Source organism: Notolabrus celidotus, chromosome 15 (genome assembly GCF_009762535.1).
Source record: "Notolabrus celidotus isolate fNotCel1 chromosome 15, fNotCel1.pri, whole genome shotgun sequence".
In the NCBI taxonomy this organism is placed as follows: domain Eukaryota; kingdom Metazoa; phylum Chordata; class Actinopteri; order Labriformes; family Labridae; genus Notolabrus; species Notolabrus celidotus.
In genome coordinates, this window is record NC_048286.1 from 8,181,096 (window position 1) to 8,203,718 (window position 22,623).

General features: G+C 39.2%; 1 protein-coding gene across 1 annotated transcript in view; it reads right to left on the bottom strand.

The window, feature by feature from the left end:
* pigk (phosphatidylinositol glycan anchor biosynthesis, class K) overlaps positions 1 to 18,549 on the bottom strand; it is a 44,220-nt gene extending 25,671 nt beyond the window's left edge. Inside the window, exons 1-9 of the mRNA XM_034703428.1 lie at positions 18,413 to 18,549; positions 18,163 to 18,216; positions 17,929 to 18,020; positions 16,376 to 16,511; positions 15,666 to 15,777; positions 14,608 to 14,704; positions 11,876 to 11,993; positions 9,432 to 9,542; positions 6,993 to 7,165 (exon numbers count right to left, since the gene is read on the bottom strand). Coding sequence (XP_034559319.1) covers positions 6,993 to 7,165; positions 9,432 to 9,542; positions 11,876 to 11,993; positions 14,608 to 14,704; positions 15,666 to 15,777; positions 16,376 to 16,511; positions 17,929 to 18,020; positions 18,163 to 18,216; positions 18,413 to 18,478 — 959 coding nt within the window. The 5' untranslated portion in view covers positions 18,479 to 18,549. The remainder of the gene's footprint in view (positions 1 to 6,992; positions 7,166 to 9,431; positions 9,543 to 11,875; positions 11,994 to 14,607; positions 14,705 to 15,665; positions 15,778 to 16,375; positions 16,512 to 17,928; positions 18,021 to 18,162; positions 18,217 to 18,412) is intronic.
* Positions 18,550 to 22,623: the final 4,074 nt, after the last annotated feature.

A 22,623-nucleotide genomic window follows, 5' to 3' on the forward strand; every position in this document is an offset into this window, starting at 1 on the left:
ACCCCTACATGAAACACCTCTTGAGTACATTTTGCACTGAATGACTCGGAAGGTGTCCAGTCCACCTTGGGCAAATCCAATTAGCTCTGAAGGACAAAACTGAGGAGTTCCTGAAAATTTGGTTCCACTTCAGTGCTTTTCTGGAGGAAGTCCAGACCGTTCATGACGACAGGTCCTCCATGAACTTCTACCAAACAGCCCCAGATTTTTTTAATTCAAATATTATTTATTTTCATATTGTTTTTGTGATGTATTATAGGTATTTTATTTAAGTTCATCTTTATCTATTTTATTTGTCACACTACACTTTGGTAATAATGTCCTCTTGTAGCTACCTATGTTCTGTTTTTCTAAAAGTTACGCATGTGTCAACTTTAAGCTTAAATTACAGAAGAGTAAAAGAACCAATCTCTGAATCTCTATATGACAAAACCCTGTCAGAAACTGTTTGGATCCAACAACAAGATACATTGCAGTGCACTGCTTCTGTTTTGTACACTTCTATGCATGTGCTGTTTCTCTGCAGCATCACAGTCTGATTAAAAAAAAGTCAGGGAAGAAGCCTCTCAGGTAAAGGCCACTGTGGAGTGGAGGTGCACCTGAGTGGCTGTCTTCGTCTAATCAAAGAAAGATCAGGTCAGACAGCTGCTGACCGGCGTGGCTCTCCTCCAACCACTCGCTGTGAGAAGACACCTGCTCTTCTTTCTCCTTTTTCTTCTTTTTCTTCCCTCCGACTTACTTTCCTCTACATTTTGCTCTCTGGCTTTTGCTCCCTTGCCCTTCTTTCTTGATTTTCTGACTTTATTGCTTTCTATTCAGCTCCCCCTTCTCTCCTCTCGCCATGTCATAGCAGTGGAGTAGAAGCTGTTCTGACAGACGGGAACAGACACAGAAAGAAAAAAAAGAAGAAGCAGGGGGCCAGGGTTGGCAGGCGGGGAGACGAGCCACTGCTGAGCCCTGAATGTGCTTTGAGCTCTTTCTGCCATTGGAAACATGTCACTGAATGCCCGCTGATCCTTCCCCCCACCCCTCTCACTTAGCACAAGAGATGAGCTCTAATTCAATTCACACCACTTTCCACTTTATTTTGCATGAAGAGACTTTGGGAGAGGGGTTTTCAATCCACTTAGCTGATTCTAATGGATATGGCTGCCCCTCCCCACCTGAGGCGCTGCATCACTGCTGTCTGCAGTTACTGTCTTTAGGTCACACAAATTCCCTTTAACATTTGCTAAAATGATCACCTGAGCCATTGTTGTAGACTCCACCCACTGCTGCAGGTCACAAATTAGATTAAATCCACTTTTTTCACTGTTGAGATGTAATTTCATATTAATTATTATCCTGGGACACATCTTTTGGTCAAAAGCACGCCTGGCTGTCAGTGAGTAACCAGACATTGTCACTGAACTGATAAGCCTATGTATAATGAAGAGGAGTCCATTAAAACGTCCTCTCTATCAAGTGCTGTTCACTTAATGGAAGAGCCTGTTCTGAGTACAAAATCTGCTGTTTAGAGATGGTTGAGAGGAGAACCAGAGAGGTGTGAGAGCGGCACACACACACACACACACACACACACACACACACACACACACACACACACACACACACACACACACACACACACACACACACACACACACACACACACACACACACACACACACACACACACACTCACTCACACACACTCACACACACACACACACACACACACACACATATATCTTCTCAAAAATATCCTCCATCACTTATCTGATGGCAGAGTGAGCTGACAAAAGTGGATTAAAGCAGCACTATGTTCAATAACAGCTTGTTTCAGGGGACATCTCTGATCTTTTTTCCACTCTTAGGGGAACACACAGAGCTCACTATAACCCATTTTCAGGATTCATGAAGCTCTTTTATTTAATTTTACCTGTGCGTGTGGGACAGAGGTCTCGTAAAGACACAGTGTCCATCACCTCCATTGGGGATTTTTTGTGCTCAAATGTGATTTTTATTTCATATCTTACATCTGGCTATCATCTGGTTTCTGTATGAACGGGTCTTGGTCCTGAGCTGTCCAACATGCACAAAAAGGGGTCATACAAGCATGCTATTCAGTAGAATTACTCCTAGTAGCCGCTGGAGTCAGCGTTTACATCTTCAGATTCAAGTTCTATATGATCATGCAGCTTGCCTCAGGAATCACAAGTGTCTCCAGCTGAGCTAAGTCCAGGTAAGGGCCATCGCAAAGTATTGTTAAGATTGCATGAGGGGAGTATCGCCCTGACTGCTAAATGGCAAAATCATCGTCAGAGATTTCACCACATGAAACATACAAGGTATTGTCCGTGTTTATGTGTGATTCTGATCTATTTAGGATGTCAGCAGCCAGCCTGGTGCTTTTTGTCGTGCTGGAGGGACGTAAAACTTGCATGAATTTTAATCTGAATCTTTATTTTGAAGTTGCAGCCTCCTCCGTCTCCAGCTGTGCATGTCTTTTTCCCACCCAGAAAAGACAGCTGAGACAATACAAAAAAACATATTTGTAGTATTCATTGCATCTTGCATCCTGTAGTGTTGTATCTGTTTTATTGTTGTCTTAGTTTGCGGTGTCTCTTGTGATTTTGTTTTTGATTTTTAAGGACAGGTATTGCAACTTGGCCTTGGCCGTAAATGCTGTTGTGTGAGCCATTAGTTTCTTTGCTTCTTACTCTCCTCTTCATGATTAAACAGTAAATACACAGGGTAATTAAGGGTAATTAAGATTGTAAAAGTTGCCGAGATCTTAGTTGTAAATATCATTGCTGTTTTAGAGCGTTATCAAAACAGTTCGGAGTAACATGTGAGCATAAAATCCTTATTCCTGTCACTTTCTGACCGTACTCTTAACGTGACCATGGTGATTCTATTTAATAGATAATCCAGCATGGCTGAAACTACTATTACTTTAATTTCTGATGATTAACTTCCAATTAATTTACCGTGTAAAAGATTAAGTGGAGCTATATGATAGCCAAGGGTGACACATTTTAATTCCTTATTTCATCAAACATCAGCCTCAAACCATCCTTTAAATTATATATATATTTTATTCTTTATTCTTCTGGGTTATGGTTTTATTAATGCAGTCGGCCTTAACTTAAAAAAGAAACCTGATCACAAACTCCAAGGTTTGAAACTCTGCACTGCCTGTTTCTGTTTGAAATGATTGTAAAGTTTTTTACTTGTTTTTAAAGCTCTGTCCAGCGTCGTTCCTCCATACATACATCACAGATCTTCTGTCATTTTAAGTTCCAGCAGAGTCACTGAGGTCCTCTAAAGCTTCCTTTTTAAATGCTCCTCACATTTTACAGACAAGCACCGGCCACTGGAGAGCTTTCTGTTTATATGTAATAAAATTGTGAATTTTCTTTCTTTTTTTCTTTCTTTTTATTGTAATTTCAGATTAAAACAAAAGAAACCGAAAACAAGGTTGGTTCTAGGCCATTCATTAGTGCGGAACAGTGTTTATCATACACAAAGACGACGGGTTTCACTCCCTGGTGTATAAGTTAAATTTTTTCAATATTTTATACAATCATCGGCTGGTAGTCTTAGGAGGGAGGTGAGTTTTTTCCATGGGATATTTTTCGTCAACAGTTGCAGACCGGTCATCCTTTGTTTGTGGGCTTGTCTGCAGCTACTTTTTTTATTTCGAAACATTTTATTATCATCTTTTTTTGTTCAAATCTTTATCATTTTGTATTTTGTTCCTTTCTCTGAGCTGCATGATTGTATTTATGAAAGGTACCATACAAATACAGCTGGATTTGATTAGATATATACCAAAGAGGAAATAAGTTATTTTTATATTTTAAGAAGCTTTAACCTGCAAATGTTGAGTTTTATTTCTAGTAAAATGACTGGCAGGAATAATCAATATATCTTTATACTGACCAAAATCAATTGACTCATTTCACTGCTGCTTCAGCATGAATTTGATCGGTTACTAGAGGTCACACTTGATGTTTCCGTCACCATCCTCCTGTTTTATTTTCTCAAAATAAAGGCCCAGAGAGACTCGTCTGTGTTTCTTCTGTTTTTCCGCATTGAGCTTTTTTTCTGTTGCTGAATTTCATCAGCTCAGCACAGAAATTTCATTTTGTGAATCAACTGAAGAGAAAAAAAGCTTTTCTAACCTGCTATAGGGCAACATGTTGGCAACAACATTCAATTATATGATGCAGGTAAAAAAAAAAACATGACAGCAACACCCTGCAAGACTATCACACAGGCTCTTTTTTCTTGTTTATTTAGAAGTAACTCTGCCAGCTGATCTGTCTTTCTGTATCCAAACTTTGATTATTCACAGTGAGCTGCCAAACATAATGAAAACATGATTTAATAAGATCTCTGGTAATAAAAGTCACGTTTTCCTACAAAACAGAAATGTATACAGCATTCTTAATTTGCCGGTGGCTTAACTATCTTCAAGTATTTATTATTCACATCTTTGTTTAATATTAATCACCTCCAGCTCTTACAGCTAAGCACACAGTGAGTTGTGAGATAGAAAATGACGTAACGCGTCATTAGCCTCTCTAATATCTTTGAACTTTCACAATGCTATTTTCGATCATTCTTAGAAGTAGAAAGACACCACCGGCGGCTCTCTGCATCAGTAAACTTTGCTCCATTAAACATCAAATGAATGAAGGCATTGCTGGATTCTTACATCAGATTTGCAGATAAAATGTCTCTCTCTAGGACTGAATGAGGGCAACACTGGTGGAACTTCTCCGTGTGGCATTCAGCAGACCTAATGTGCTGGCCCTAATCAATAATAAAGTAATCGGGGAAGTTGTGTGCAATGACTCACTCGCCTGAGGCCAAAACAGCCGATGACTAAAACTGGTGTGGCAATTGCCTCTAATTAGTAATTAGCACCCAACCGCATTAGATTCTTTGACTTTAATACCTCCCAGTGGTTCAATTAAATCCCAGCTTAATGGAATTAATGGAAGTGCAGGGAGTATAATCATGAATAAAAATTTAATTTACATCACATTTGTTTGCAGAGCACCATAATCTATTCCTCCATCGCAACTTAACGAGTAAATATATGGAGGAGTGTTTGTATTTTGGTGCATTAGCTGTGTGTCTACTTTAACCACTGGTGTCTGTCATTATTATGGGATTAGTGGATCTGGCTAACAATTTGTCACCAGGCACAGAGGATGGTACAGTCTGACAGCTCTCTACAGCCATCTAGTGGCCAACTGTGTTTATCACAGCCTGTTTTAAATCAGTGCAATGAAAGCAGGCATTAAATTAAACGTGGCTGCTTTGTGTCCAGTTCACCACACAGTGGAGCCAAAGGCAATTCATCAGAAACCCTGTTCTCCCTCAGCACCACTTAAACAGAGTTATTGAGCTGCAGCCTGAGGCCAGACACTGAAAATGTCTAATTATGACGGTCACTTTACTGTGAAATAGAGCACTGAGAACTGCAGTGATTATAAACACTAGTAATTACTATGTAAATGAGCTTTATTATTACTCTATACAGTCCTGTCATTCATCAGTGGTAAAATCAATAAGAAATCTCAGTGTACAGCTCAGAGCTGGAGGGTATAGTCACAGCTACTTCCACCCTGTGGTTTGCTCTCACAGAAACTGGTGACTCAACATGTCATTAGTAAAGAAATCAATACCACTAATGAGAAGTGTTCCAAACCGAATTCAATGTCTCTTTAGTTCACAAATGAATGCAGCCTGCAGCGCTTCAGTGAAAACACAGGAGAGGCTCACCAATGTTTTACATCCAGGCTGCACAAAGTGTCAGCTCGTACTTTTCATTGCACTCTTTAGTTTGACAATCCTCCACACTGACTTCTTTTCTTTGAGGGCCTGGGATTCGAAAATCATGTGACCCCAACAGATCTACCTGAATCTAAAGGCAATGTAGGTTATTCCATGTGTGCACTGGATTTACTGAGGTTTTAGAACGAGACAAAAAAGTACAATGCAAGCTGTTTAAGTGCTCATCCCATGTACTCAGGCCACAGACCTCATCACAGTGGTCTCTGGTTCGACCCTTCACTGCATGTCATCCCCCACTCAACATGTTTCCTATCCTGCCTCTCTTCAGCTGTTCTATCTAATAAAGGAACACATGCCCCCCAAAAATTCTAACTAAAATAACCTGACATAAATGTAACCGATACAGACCACAATGTGTCATTTTTCTGTGTCTTTTGGAAAACCATACTGATCCAAACTGGACCGCTTGGTGGAAACACACTATCACTTTTCTTTAATCACTTTCTTGACTTCTTGAGTTTTTATCATTATGACTGTCTGTGTATGTATGTACATGTATGAAGCTGTATAGGCCAGTATTGCAATGTTTGATGTTTAGACTGAGTGCTTGATTTCACTTATTTCAGTGTGTTAGTATTATCTATATGTCTTTTACTTCTTATGTTATGTTTATTTAAAGGTTATGATTGACTTTGTGGGAAATACACAACAGTGTGGTTCAGTAGTAGAGTTGGCTGTCTCTCAATCGGAAGGTTGGTGGTTCAATCCCAACTCTTGAAGTCACATGCTGAAGTGTCCTTGGACAAGACACTGAACCCAAAATTGCTCCCTGTGACTTGGTCAGCAGTGTGTGAATGGGATTAGTTAATACTGATGGGCGCTTTACATAGCAGCCTCTGCCATCAGTGTGTGAAGGGGATGTGAATGGGTTAAAGTGACATGTAGTGTAAAAGCACTTTAAGTGGTCAAAAGACTAGAGAAAGAGATACAGTTAATTTACTGATGGTGCCTTACTATAGCAGCCTCTGTCATCAGTGTGTGAAAGGGTGAATGTGACGAGAAGTGGAAAAGCACTTAAAGTGGTCAGAAAGACTAGAAAAGTGCGATATAAGCATTTGTCCATTTACCATATACAGCTGCTGTTTCTGTTGTTTGAAGGGAACAAACACAATGGGTGAAAAAAATAAATCTCAGCTCACCTCTGCTCTGCCTGCTTGATGGGCTCCGTCAGGTTGATGGTTTCCATCGTGATCTCAACTTTGCGAACACTTCCAAAGAAATCTGTGATGAGGACGCTTCCTGGATCCCTCAGAAAAAGGTCAGTACGGTGGCCCGGAGTGGACACACACTGACTCTTGGGACACACTTTGAACTAGAGAGGCAGACAGAACACAAACAGAGTTTTAGAAATATGCAAATAAAAGCAATAAACACAGGCTGTTCCTTTAAGAGCCACTCAACCAAACCAAAACAAACATCAGAAATATGTAAATACTGAAGAAATCTACTCATGGTGCTGTCAAGAGCTTAAGCGGAAAGAATAAATCACACAGTGTGGGTCCCTTTCGCCAGGAGACCGGGATTTAAATACTCAGACAGTGATAGCGAGAAGCAACAAGTAGCCATCTGCATCCAACATGGCTCCAGCTCCAGTGGGATGTGTTAAAATATGTGTCAGTGTGTGGAAAAGATTAGAGGCATGGGGTCTGACATTTGTGCATGTCATTATCAATTAAAAGCCTTTCCATGCCTGGTGTGTTGCCACTTGTGGGTTAATCCTCTTTGAATGTGTGATTCATGAGCATGCCGTACGACTCCACTCTCCGTTCAAAAAGAAAATAAAATCATTAAACTGAGCTGAACGTTATCTTCATCAACCAAATCGGGCTTCAAAAAACACATGACTGGCGGAGGGTTTCATATGAAGGTTGAGGCAGCGCTGTTGCATCAAAGGGTAAGCGTTTTCAGACAGAATAAAAAGACGAAACTTGCTGGGCTTGTCAGGGAAATCGATAGTATTGATCCTTAATTCCACAAAATAGCACCAGAACAAAAAGTGCATCTGCAGAGAAAGGAAAATTGGCACTCAGTCCGAGCTCAATCAATGTGCTCCGACTTAAGCTTATTACTCTTTCCAGAGTAGAGATTTGAGGTGTTTTTGATTGTAGCTCCTGGAGAGACGAGGTGGGTGGTGGGGATGAGGGGTGATCCCTGAGGCCTGTAGATCTCTGCAGGAGTGGAACAGATGAAAAGGGAGGTGCCGCCTAGACTGAGCCAGGGCCCCAAAGCAGCATGAACTCACCATCACCACCAACATGTGTCAAAGGCCAACAGCCTTAAAACAGACTCAGGCATTCTGCTTCATGTGCAGAGTCCTGTGAGCCTGTGTGACTTTCATCTGGATCCTTTAGGACCAGAAACTTTAGAACAGGAGGCAGAAGAGGAGGGCAGTGCAGGACAGATGCTGTGACTGTTGAAGGTACTAAACCCCAAACCCTGCCTTTAGAGGGACTGAGTCACTCTGTAACAATCCATGCATCACAAAAAATCCAGTATGAGGATTTGCAGTACTCTTCTACAAGTAGTTATTATTTTTAGATTTTGTAAACAAAATGTTTCCAGTTATTAAATGAATCCTCATATGAAACCAAACTGAAGTCACATGTGTTGTCTGACTATCAATCCATGGATAAATGGACCAACAATCCAATGGTCAATCAAATCAAATCAGTATTAAGTACTTACCTGAGTGATATAAAACCCTTAAGTCTTACAATGTGCAGCTGAGGCCTAAAATATTTGTCATTTTTGCTTCTATTTATAATAAAGTAGTTAACTTAGATCAGTCTATAATTAGTCATATTATCTGTTATTACCCAGCATTCTTCCTGATTACCCAGCTGTGTTTCATACTTGATTCTGATTGGTCAAAATACTCTAACAACAGTTATTAATTCTGAACAGTAAGAGCAATACCAGTGACAACCTGATCACATACCACATCAAATCAATCCACAGAAATTCTGGCTCATTTATAAACTTTATGATTTCCCCTCTTCCCGTTGACCATGTGGCAGAAAAACGTTACTTTCTGATATCCTCAGTACACAACGTGCGGAGTATTCACAGTATTTCTCTCAGTGTATTTGGAGAGTAAAACACTTAAGATTTCTGTTTAATGGCTGACCAAACAACAGCAGAAAAAATGATGAGAGACATTGAGAAATTAGTGAGGGATGTAAGAACACACAAGGAGCTGAGTGAAAGTGACGTCCACCAAATTGAAGAGAATGGACACAAACCACAACATGGTGTGGGCTTTGGCAGTGTTGGAGGACAGAGGTTAGAGGTCAAAAAAATGTATCATTATTCATTTCAGTCAGTTGAATAAAAACTGACAAAAACTCCCTACAGGAGCTTTAAATACCTTTGTTTTGGAGTGGTAGTGTAGAAGTATTTCAAAAAGGTTTTTTTCCTAGGTTCTGGGAAGCTCATGGGCCTCTTCAGTTATTTTCTGACATTTGAGACAATGCAATTAATCTTTTTTTATAAAAGAACAGTTGGTGCTCTACAGTACACATGCACTCAACATGACGTTAAGTAAGGGCACTCCAAGGAAAACAGCACAGCATCCTCACCAGGTCATTCATGTTGGCTTTGCTTGCGGGGTGGATGTCCTCCAGAAACTCCAGTAGGTAGAATGTGTAACGATCCATCAAATGGACACCTATCGCCAAATCTGGCTGATGCTGAAAGAGCACAGAAGGAAAAATGAGCATGATAAACTAAGATTGAAACAGTACTTTATAAGGTTTTGGATCAGATTTCAGTTCCCTGATTTTTGAAGATGGACAAAATCCTCTATTTGTCATGAATCAATCAAATTAGATCATCTGTCATACATGGCCCTTGTACTTTTTATATAAATAATTATTACAATTATGTTTCTATGTCTACTGTTAAATGTAATGTTGGAACCTGCAGCTGTACTGATAACAAAAATTCTACCAGCTCGGCTGTGTGGTCATTAAAAGAATCAATTAATACCTTTTTATTTGTTTTATTTATTTGACCTTTCTTTTACCAGGTAAAACAAACGTTTGAGAACCAGTTCTCATTTAAATACATGACATGGTAGAAAGAATTCCCTCCCCTTAGAATATATGACTACAAAATTATATTTGTGTGCAGTTTACTTTACTAATATTACCACAGCGTTCTGAGAGAAAAGATTGATGCTCAGACAATTTGATGAATGAAAACCACGCACAGACTCCCAGGATATAATATTCGAAACTCTGCACTTGCTTTCAGAGGCAAGGTTTTGTAATTAGTGAGTAATCAGCTTAAACTGCTAAGTGGGTATGAAAGCTCATGCCTTTAAGAAACTGCTTGGGTTACAGTGCTTCTTGTGTATTCAGATATTACATTAACAGAGTCAAAGAGAAGAGAGATGTTTGAGGGATGAGGTCATCAGCTGAAACACAGAAAAACAGGCAGAAAGAAGCCACACCCCCTTGGTCACTTCTGCAGAGCCTACTCTGTTCCCATCACCCAACAGTGGCTGATTAAATGATCCATTTTCCGGGGACAGAAATTAACCAATGGCTGTCTGAAGTCATTCATTATTTATAAGATAAGATATACTTTATAATAATAATAATAATAATAATAATAATAATAATAATAATAATAATAATAATAATAAAATATTACAGATATAAACACACTATGTACACTTCTATCTTATGGATTGATAGTAAAGTAAGCTATTGCACAGATAAAATCGCACCAGGTTATTAAAAACATACACAGTAGGAAAAACAGTGCGATTCAGATGTGAGATGGTTACAACTTGCTCTACATTTATTACCAGTCAGTTGATTTGTTGGTCCAAATTGTTTATAAATGTATTCACTATTTAATGCCTTCCAATACTCTGCAACTCTGTGACTCTTAAACTATCACAATCAAGGAAAACTGACAAAAAACAGAAACTATGTGAAGTCTCAAATCATTGCTCGGTAATAAAGATGATTTTCCGGGTTTGTTATGCCGTCATTGAAAAGACAGGGCAGTGGACAAAGTAGGAAACAGGAAGGAGAGAGTAGGAGTGACACTCGGCTTGATTTTAACCTGGGGCGCCTGCTTCAAGGTCTGAAGCCTATGTTCACAGGGCGCAGGGCTAAACCGGCATCCCACATGAAAGAAAGTGATGAAAAAACAAGTGAGTGACATCAGACAGAGACAAGAGGATGACAACACAAGCTTACACTTCTAAGCTGATGGAAGACAATTCACCCTCCAGGAGTTTTTCTGCCAGGTTTGAGTAGCCTAAGCTGACTAACAACTATTATTATCAACTGGATAAACTGCTAGTTATTTATCATATAATTGGTAAGACAAAAAAAAAACATTTGAGAGAAATGTTGATTTGATGCAAACATGAGTGTGTTTTAAATATTTCAATTTCAGGTGAGAACTTTAGGATGGGGTCACTGTCTTCAATAGCAAACCTTTGTGAATACACAAATTCTGTAGTAGTTTAGAAGTGTGTAAATCACACTTCATATTCAGAGAAGGAGAAACTCTGGGTGAGATTTATGAACACAGATTTGAGTTCAGCTGTTTCCCTCTGCTTTCAAACTGCACTGCTGATCAGAAAACCTGACACACTGATTTGTGATGTTTAAAGCTACTGTGAGAGATTTTTGGTTTGTGTTGAGTTTGGCGCCCCCCTGTGGACAAAGCAGTACTTGTTCCCCTCTAAGCTGATTAATCCTGTAGATGGGTGGGTAGTGTTTTGAAAAGAAGCTTTATCCTGCTTTCTTTTTACTGATAAATGTAACACTCAATATGAATATTTGTGCAAAATGTAAAAAGAAGAGCGACGGTTTCTCTAACGAGCTGATTGTCTTAAAGGACACCGACCCCCGAGCAGCAAGATTAAAAATTACAACCTAGAATTAGCCGATCCCATCTCTAAAGGTCATCTTTGCCTTTTTTGGACTTAAAGAGGCATCAGTATTAACTCCTCCACCCCAGGAGCTACAATTGATTTCCTTGAGGACAGAAAACTCACCGACAAGGAGTCCTCTCCGACTTGACTGCTCGCCAAAGCCATGAGGTTTGGAGAGTAGAACCTCTCGTACATGGAGGCTCCCTGACAGGTGTCAATGATGAAGAGCAGCTCGTTGTACCTAGAGAAACACACACACAGACACACAGACACACAGACACACACACAAACAATCATGAACACATAGAATCATACACAAAAAGCATCACATATGTTCTCAGAAAAAAACTCTGTAGAGGAGAGATAGCTGGTATATCACTCATCCATTTGTTCCAATAAAACCTGCTATCACACAGACCTCCTAACCATCTTTCATACTGCAGTTGCCATGGTGACCAAGGAAAACCAACAGCTCTATTCAGTCTCCCTCACACACCCCCTCACACAGCTCCTTCCTCCCTTTCTCCCTAAAAGACAGATTCTACTTTAACTCCTCTCCTCCCGTTTAACCCAACGTGATGAGACTTTTATTTTCAGCTGTCTGCTCTGGGGTTCTTCGGGGACGATGAAGGAGGATGGCCAAGTCTCTATGGTGACTGTAATTTAGAAGATCAAGCCTGCAATTATCATATCATCAAAGCCGGCATCACCAGGATCGTTTATACAGCAGCCTTGGGTAACCGACTGTAACCCAGACGCTCTCTGTTGATATGTTCGGAGGTCAGGAGAGGGGGCGGCTGGTAGCGGGGAGACGCTTTGAGTCATTCAGTGTTTTGGGATTCAAAAATCAAACACCTACAAAGGTAACTGATTCATTTAGAAAAAGAGCGTGGCTTTCATTAGAGCTTGGGTTTATCACACAGGTTCAATCTAGAAAAAGGAGATGAAGTTGTGTGTAGGCTGTGTGGTTAAACTGGAATATAACCAGTTGACACGAGTACTGCGCAACCAGCAGGGAGGATTGAAGGCTGCTGGTGCTAGCTCTGCAAACCTTAGCCACGCTCTGTAAACCAACTTGACAGTGTTGACCCACAGATGATCCTGTGTTTAGCCGTTTTGATTTTCACTGTTTTCTGAGTCCTGTAACTTTTGGACTAGTTGGTTAGTTGGAATTTAAATGAGTAAGAAATTAGTCACTTCGGATCATCTTTATTCCTCATGGGGATGAAGTAGTAGTTCCAATCAACTTTAAGGAGCATTTCAGGGTCTCACAGCTGTGTTTTTTTGTTTTGGTGTTGATTTATAAGTTTTGCTTTTGGTGAAGGCCTTGGGATTTACGTAGATGTCCATTACATCACCTGAAACATATACCACCTTTGCAATAATCACAAAGTTACATAATAACTATCTCTCAAGAGAAGAGGCACTTCCCCTCACTCTGTCAGGAACTGTGTTACAAGAAGTTATAGATCAATACTGTGATATAAATATGTATCACATGGCCATTTGAAACTTAAATGACTTCTTGGTAGAAATAACCCATGTTGAAAAAATATTACCACTCCCTGTAGTTCCTGATATATGAAGCTCTTTAGTGTTTTTCAGCTAGATACTTTATAGCTCTAGTTTCCACACAGCCTTATGATTCAGGAGACCTCTTGATTCTTATTTGATTCCAAAACAGTTAGGGACATATAGTACCAGTGAGAACATACTGTATGTAAACATCACTGTTAAGTGGTAAGAGATGACACAAAGCATACTACACAGACTTTTTTGGTGACCTCCTCTGACGGAAATTTGAAAGTCTGCTGTACCTCTGATCAGGATCAACCTTAGTGTTGATGTGTGCTCTGTTGTAGTTCCACGTGTAGTACTGCAGCCAAAACCTTTAAAAGTTGTCGCCATAATTTGAGCCTCAACCTCTTATTTCCAAAACTGAAAACAAGGTTAACATTTTTAGTCGCCTTAAATGTTGATCAAGATACAATGAAGCTACAATTCAGCCTGACACTGAAAATATGACATACAGAACATTTTACTTGAGGTGTCATTTTTAAAGGTTATTTTGTGAAAAGTTTTCAGCACATTTTCAGCCAGGCAGTAACACTGAAAAACTTTAATTTTTCCTGTTTCTTCTTTTTTCTCTCTCTCTCTTTTGATGCTTCTGTTGTTCTTTGTCATAATTTTCATAATCATTCACGGTTTTGAAGGGTAGTCTAAAAGTTCAACTGTTTTAGCACTGTGTTGAAAACAGACGCCTCCACACACTCAAGTCATTTTAATATTAGAAGTACAGTGCTGTCTGATTCTGGTAACAGCAATACTCAAATATCACTGGTGGTTGAATTTGTTGCTAATGTCGACATGGCAACATTTACTGTCAAGTTGTGCACAAACCACATCCTGAGTTCATTATGTCAACATTTCAGCAGCGAGACGATAATTTTGTCCATGTCAGACAGCAAACCTTTAGCTCGAGTTAAGTTACTCCTGAAAACTCCGGCCATCAAAACACTGATGCAGCCCCGCTGTTAATGATGAACCTGACATTAAAAGCATTTTGCTCATATCAACAGCATTTATATATATTCCCCAAGATGCCGCTTCACATGACCAAAACATACACACAAACACCTCCTCTCTTTCAAAATAGTGCCTACAGAAGATTATAGATCTTTGTTTGTGCTAAGTTCTATGCAGATGTAATGTTTGTTGACACGCTGTGCTGCTAATTGGCCCTCAGGGAAAAGAGGGACCGGAAATTAAGTGGGCGTAGAAAGTAAACAATATTTGTTTTTAACCTCCTAAGGCTCTCTTTATCTTGTCATCATGCTGTTCGCCATATGATTTACCTTCTTTTCTGCCACATCTGCTCAAAAGCATCAGCCAGCTCCACATTACTGATCTCCTCTGAGTCCTGGAACTTCAGAAAGCCGTTCCCACCATGGCCTGTCAGACAAACGATCAATAATTCAGTCATGTGTGATTCATAATGCAAAATATGATATATAATGCATAATAATAAGAAAAAGAATAAAGCAGGTAGCTGTGCACAATGCACACTGTGAGGGAGACACAACCGACACTGCAAGGGTCGAGACGCTGCGGCTACATCGAGGTGCAATTAAAAAAAACAACTTCAAAAATCAGATCAGAACTGAGTCTCCCAACTTTTCATCTTTAACATACATCATCAGATTGTTAAATATGTCACGCAAATCATTATGTGAGGAAAATTATCATGAACATGAATATCGTCACTGTCAGGCAGAAACCTTGTATCTCCAAAATCACTACTTTCCATGTTCCTCACAAAACACAAAAACATTTTTTTTAATACTTTTCATCTTTGAAACTTTAGAAAACCTACTGACTTGCATTAAAGGAGATCAATAGCATTGATTAACTAAAATTCTTTTAGAAAATATGGAGATACAAGGTTTCTACATGACAGTGACAATATGTGGTTCATAAAGGTCACTTTTGCAGTAATCAAATTAGCCTTTTAACATCTATAACACAGTCAAGTTCTTTAATTTTATAGGTCAGCTGATATAAAAACTATTTGATCATCATAAAAGCTTTATTAAAAACATTGTGTCAGAGAATATGAGGAACTCCTCTCACAAAAACAGTCACATATTCACGGAGTTTGGCTTTTGTTGATGCCATTGTTGAGACAAATCAAGACCTGAGCACCTACAGAAAAACTTTTTCCTAGTTGAATCTGCGCTGTGATATTACTCTCTTTGCGTTCATGCAGGACTGATCGTGGAATATGTTTGTGCAGGTTGTTGAAAGTCACTCGAAGTCCAGGACACAGAAAATGAATCAAGTTACTTCAATCATAGACTGCTCCCTGCACTGAGCAGCACTCTCTGACTGAATATGAGTGTTGATCTCTAACTACCTGTCAGGTAGATGAGGATGTTGCTCCGGTCATCAGAGAGGAGGCGTTTGGAGCGCGGAGTGCTGGGCGGGAGTCTTCCAGTCAAAACACGCAGGAAGTTCTCCACTGTCACCTGAAACATGGACAGGAAACCGAAAGTGAGGGACTTTCAAAACAAAGCATGGAACATAGTTAGAAAAAGTGCAAGTTAGACAGAAGATTGATACTGTTAATTGAACATGATGACTCCAGTCAAGAACACGTGGATTCCAAAAACTTAACTTTTCATCTGCTGATTGTACAATGAAGGATTTTAATCTTTTGCTTTTCTCTTTTTCACCTTCGCTTGTCCTGCACAATATTACAGTGCAGAACATGTACCAGCTGAACAAGCAGAGTAAACATTCAAATACTTATCACTGATAGAGTGGATTTGCCGCTGAGGTTTGGTCAAGTAATAATGAAGACACTCATGGGTTCCCCTCTGTTTGTCCATGTGAGTTTTAAAGGAGATGTTTTGTTGATGATTTGTTTGCTTCTGAAGTAAAAACATCTATATATAATTTTTACTTCTTTAATCCTTGGGGAACATTCTGCCCTTTTAAGCATTCAAGATATTGGCTTGTAGACGTTGGACTTTAGAAAAAAGACTTTCAATTCATGTAATAAACTGCTCCTACAGAAATTACAGTTAAGTGAAGTGTCACTGCTCAACTGCAATGAAAACCAACCTCGTATCCTCTGTAGTCCACCTCCACGTCGTCACCGTACACATTCAGCTCCATGTTCTTGTGGCTGAACACTGTGGCAGGTTTGGGGTTTCGATGGTTACAAGCCATGTCATCAGCCAGCATGAGAACTATGTGGCTGGAAAAAGACAGGATGACAGAAAGTTTGATAATTAGTAATCAATCATTTAAACACAGCCAACCCTGTGAGAGCAAAACACACCTGAGCTACATACACCAGTACTGAAGGAGGCTCACACTTTCTTTACAGAATATGTAGACTGGATAATGTGTCATATTATCATGACATAAATCCGGCAGTTCAACAAAAACTGTGCCACGGTAGTCCACTTCCATATCATGGAAGTATGTGGAAGTTTGGAAGAGAGAGGTTGGGGACAATTGAAGAGAATTTGCCTGCTTGTTTGAACTGAACACCAGTTGAAGTGTATTAATAGACTGGAGAATAGTGCTTAACATTTAGTTTGTTTGTTATTTATTTTCAATTCTGTACTTTTCTTTGATGCCAGACAACAATTAACGAAGGGACTGGCAATAAAAATTAGCCTTCTGGCCAACTCCAGCACATTCACATTTGTCTGAATGTTGATTTATGTGCGTTGTTCCTTTTCAAATAAATAAATAAACAACACAACATAAATACACTACTCCTGAAATCTGGACAACAAGCCTTGTTTCCTGACTGGAAACCCTATTTCAAGTACAATACCTTTGACATGAGTAATAACATTTTATATTATTTTTTAATGTATTTAAGAGTGTGTAAGAGTGTCCTGGCCAAGATCAGCAGCAGTACGTTCCAACAACGTTACAGACAAACACAAGATTCTAAAATATGACAACATATCATGGATCACATCACAGAATTCATCGGTCAAAGCATCTACAAGCTGATCATCTTCCTCCAATGCCTTCAATCTGCTTTTAGACACGCTAACTCAAACCCAAGTTCTCCTGCAGCAAGTTCCAGGCTGCAGGAGCAGTGTATCTAAAACTCTTTTTTTCCCATGTATTTATTATGTCTCCTTTTGTTCCCAACAACTCCTCTTTGTTCCCAGTAGATTGTCCAAAAGTGTATTAATATAACTATGTTTCTCTGTCAAAGCAGCAATTAAATACCACAGGACTACAGTCAGATTATTAATCAAAAACCAGGAGGATAGAATAAAGAATTACAAGGCATGATTGACTGATTAGCAATTTCCAACTTACAGGTCAGGGGAAATTTGAGGGGTTTAAATTTGATGTTTGAACAGAGCCCTGCATCTTTTCCTCAATAATCCATGGCCTACAATACCAATAACATCATGATATAGTAATTATGTGACATTTATAAATTACAAGACAATTATATAAAGATACACCACAACATCTGATTAACAGAAGATTAAAAAATGACAAAATATTGATATCCCACCTCAACTTCTAAACATCAGCTCCTCGTAAATTTAAATGCTCTGGATCAATATCCCTACAGGAACTCGAGAGATGATACAATATATCAGGCATTATAAGGTCATGAACATGTGTTTCACCTGTCAGGGATGCCCAGCCTCTTCACACTCCTGTAGACTGACAGAGTATTGGCCACATGTCGGTAGTTGAACCAGAATCTGGATGTGCACACCTTTACAGCAATGCCATAACAAGAGAAAGAAGTGGGAGTCGGAGAGTCGGTTAATCGGACACAAACAGCTCATCATCATTCATTCAGAAAATCAATGCAGCTAGCATGTCCTCAGCCCTTACACAGACATGAACAAACTCACCAGAACAGCCCAGTTGTTCGTGTGACCACTGCTGAAAAACTGCGCCGCTTGATCCTAGGGGGAAATTGATCAATGTGCAGTATGTCAATATTTAAACCTAGTTTCTGCACAACAATCAACCACACATCACCAAAACACCTACACTGACAGCACAGAGGCTAACATGGAAACGGCATTTCATGTCAATTCTAACATAAAACAAATAAATTGAAGGGACATTTATGGCTGTACGCAACAAATACACACTCACATGGATTTTGCTGCTGTCCGCTAATGAATAAGCGGACAATAAGGTAAATATAGTGAGTATTTTCATCCTGCAGCTCTGCTAGCTTCCTACAACAAGGAAGTGAACACCGGTGAATCCGCCCAGTAAGAACTTCCGGTAAAAGACGTTTCAAAATAAAAGCTTGCATATGGACGGAGTAGACAAGGGAAGAAAAGGATCAGCTTTTAAATTTTAAAAAAGGGGCATGCCAAGATTTGTGTAAACTGCTCTTGTTCAGGGTGAAATGCTGAGACATATTAAGGTGGAGCAGGTGCATAATCTCTTTTCTACAGAAGCCCTGAGTGAACATGCATCAATACATTTCATGTACTCCAATTTCCTGTGATAACAAGCTAATTTCAGGGTTTTTCTTGGTTTAAAGTCAGATGCAGGGGTGTCGTAGTGGGGGGAAAAGTGGGTAGGGGGGCCCTTAATGAGACTGAAATAAAATGTGTTTTCTACTACGCTTTTCTTTTCTTTTGTTATAACTGCAATAAGATAACTAAAATTGTCTGAATAAATAAACAAACATTCATAATTCCTTTCTGGGAAAAAGGGGAGTCTCTTCCTGTTGACGAGATTGATCGGCTCCATGAGATTCGCGTCTCGTGCCTAAAGTGGGGAATTGTCATATTTTCATAGCATCAAGTGTGGCTGAATCTAATAGAAAGTAAACTGTAGGTTTTTAGAGTTTTATTTTACTTCATGAGGTTACATTATACCCCCTTATTGTTAAGCAAAGGTCACGTGGCTTCAAATAATCTTGTTTACAGAGGTAGACAGTCTGATGGTCAATATTGTGCAGTTACATTTAGAGAAATTGTAAATATATATATATATATATATATATATATATATATATATATGTATATATATATACATATATATATATTGATATCTAGTTAGATTTGAATTAGTTAACCATGATAGTTTTAAGCAGATATTTTTGTTTAATGCAAATGAACCAGTATTATAGCTGCAATGTTATATTTTGTAGGGTTGGCTGTGGTGATGGGGACCACTGAGATATCTTTTCAGGGGGCCTAGAATTCCTGGTGACACCCCTGGTCAGATTATCTTAACTGGTCCCTACAGATGGAAAAGCAGAAATTAAAATATAAATAGCCATGACCTACTTCATTAGTGCAAGCAATGGTATCATGGCATATCTGCAACCAGTTGTTTTGTTTTCTAATCTAGATCACTGGAAATGTATCCTGTTATGATGAGAAGACAAGCTTTTCCATCTTGAGATGATCAGAGTTTCTATGTCAAGAAAATGAGATGAGTCAACACCTTGAGAAAAAAAAGAGTCACTGGGAAACAAGGGTAAATTAAATGCATCGTGGGTGTCTACTTCGGGCATCCATCCTTTTTTAAGAAGTCATAAAAGACTGCCACTTTGTCTTTTTATGATGAATTTTTTTAATTAAATGGAATATTGTCAGGAGATTAATCTGCCTTAGTGTTGCCGGTTACATGTCCTCTCAAATGTAATGAAGACATGTCTCGCAGCTTAGTTTAAATTTTATTTTGGTATCACAGTTCAAGTCTTAAATCACAGATACACATCCTGTATATTACATAAATGCATATAAGTTACTTGTAATTCTGTTAGAAAAGATAATATAGATTTGCAAAGTTCTGTTATTGAGCATTACGTACAAAAGCTGAAATTTTAAAATAATCCAGATCCCTATATTACTGTGTATTCGTATTATAACACATTTTTATATGAATCACTATCCTTTTTAAAATTTGGCAATTTGTCACCATTATAAGCCTGAACTGACATGACTTTGGACTGCAGACAAAAACTATGTGGTGTTTTCTTAGGATCTCGTGGAGGTGAAGAACATCAGATATTGTGTTTGAACGAAGCTGATATCACTGTATCTGTGACGATAAGAGTGCAGAGAGGATCTGATTATCAGATGAACTTGAACAAAATAATTTCAGAGCTGGATAAAATAAGAGTAATATACAGTCTGTCCATGCATGACCTACCAGAGGCACTCCATGGATATTAAGGGAGTATTTTCAACCTGTGTATATGGTGAGTTCTTATTTTTACATGGGAATGATCCAGTCTTTTTGAACATGATGCCTGTTTTTGGTAAGGTTCATGTTAGGATTTTTGGCAGCTCTTAAAAACACAAATCTATTTAGTTGAACATTTTTCTCTCACATGATGACACAAACTTTTCCTTTTGGTTCCTTTCCGTTTTGCTGCGCTGTACGCTGATGTGTTTATTGTTATAGTTTATTTTATGAGGATTCATTTTTAAGTACGATTCCAAAGAAACAATCAAACAACCGCACAAGCCACTGGAGGAATTTTCAAGTTATTTCCAACCAAAATGAGGGCCGTTGTGGGATACATTTTAACTCTTTATTATGAATCAGCCCCTTTAAAACATCTAGAAAAGGGTGAGATGTAACTGAATTCATGTAAAGATAAGCTTGTGAGTACAACAACAAGAAACACTTAACACAGCAGGACCCCAAAACAGCGCAGAACCACACATGGTTGAATCAACAGTGTGGCTTCTCCCTGATCCCCTGCGTCTGTCCACCTGTGACTCCCCATTCTCGCTGTAGGTGTCTGTGATTATGGCCTATGCCCAGGTGCCCAGGTGCCCAGGTGCCCAGGTGCCCAGGTGCCCAGGTGCCCAGGTGCCCAGGTGCCCAGGTGCCCAGGTGCCCAGGTGCCCAGGTGCCCAGGTGCCCAGGTAATAGAGCAGCCAGGCTACATGCAATAACTTAGGACACATCAAAAGTGGCTACAGCAGATGTATGGTGCAAGATTGCTCATGGGCTCAAACACTAGTGAGAGGGAAAAAAAGCAAGGATGACATCAAAGCTTCATGTTTAAATATCCTCTCCAGCTAAGCCTTCATAATGAGAGGTGACATGGATAGCAGGCAGCAGATGTCAAAAGTCACGTCACTGCTGAAAGAGTGCAAGTGTCTGGCAGCCTTGAAGTTAAGTGAAGGGGAAAAATCATTCAATACAGTGCAGAAAGCACAAAGTTATGCAGAAGAGCAGAATAAAGATGAGTTTTGACCCTCCACAGGGCACCTTTACAGGTCAACTACCCCACCACTGCTTCTTCACTTTCAGCATCACCAGCTTTGGCTGCACAGAGCTCATCTCAGAAATGCCCTCCTTCATGCATCACATCAGAAAATGGAAATGGAAACAAAATGTTCCACCTGAGCAATCCTGAGTCACATAAATCTGATCATTATTCCATTTTCGATCCATAAATTAACATTTACTGTCCTCTGCACTGACTGATTCTCTGCCGTGCATGATTTCTAACACAGTGATGTCACTGAACTAATCTACTGTTGTTCAGTGATATAACCAACAAGGAGACTCAACGTCAGCTGTGCAGTTGTCAACAAGATTAGCGACCTATAAGAACCAAATCCTATGGGACAAAACAGGAAATCAAACAGGCCTTACTGGTGCAGCCTAAATAAGCATCAGTCATGTGACCAGTGGAACTTTTGGACTGTTTGTTGCCCTGTATGTCCTAAAATAAAGACAGGCTTTACATTGTTATGCAAGTTAGTGGTGAGCCGCAGCCAAACACAACTATAATTGGCTGGTCTGAATAGTTTGCATGTTTCAGTTAGTCTGTCACAGAGTCAAACTGATAATTTGGCTCAACTCAATTTCAAATTTACTTGAATATCAGTTATATTTATGGTGATGAAGTGTGTGAAAGCGTTTCTTTTAGATTCAGTCTTTATCTTGGAAACAAACTTGGCCATAAGCCTGACCCAATAAGGAAAGGACAATGCCTGATGTAGGTGAAAACTTTAGAAAACACAAAGATTTTGTATTCAAGAGTCAAAATGACCAAAAATCTGCATAGACCTCATAAAAAAATACAGATATCAAAAACTTTATTAAGATCAACTTTGGTTGAGAAATGTCATCAATTTATAAAGTGACTGAAGTCTCATCAGTTTTGTCTTTGAAACTATACAAAGTACTTTATCATGTTCAAGAAATAAAAGCCATGAAAAGCTTCACAAAGTAAGAGGACCACGCGTTTATGTGTCCAAATGACCAAAGATGTGCATATATTCAGTGCAAAATCACTCAATTAAAATCACCTCTGACGACTGACACCTGTCATTTTAATAAATCGACGTCCGCTTTTGCGTTACCAATGATTA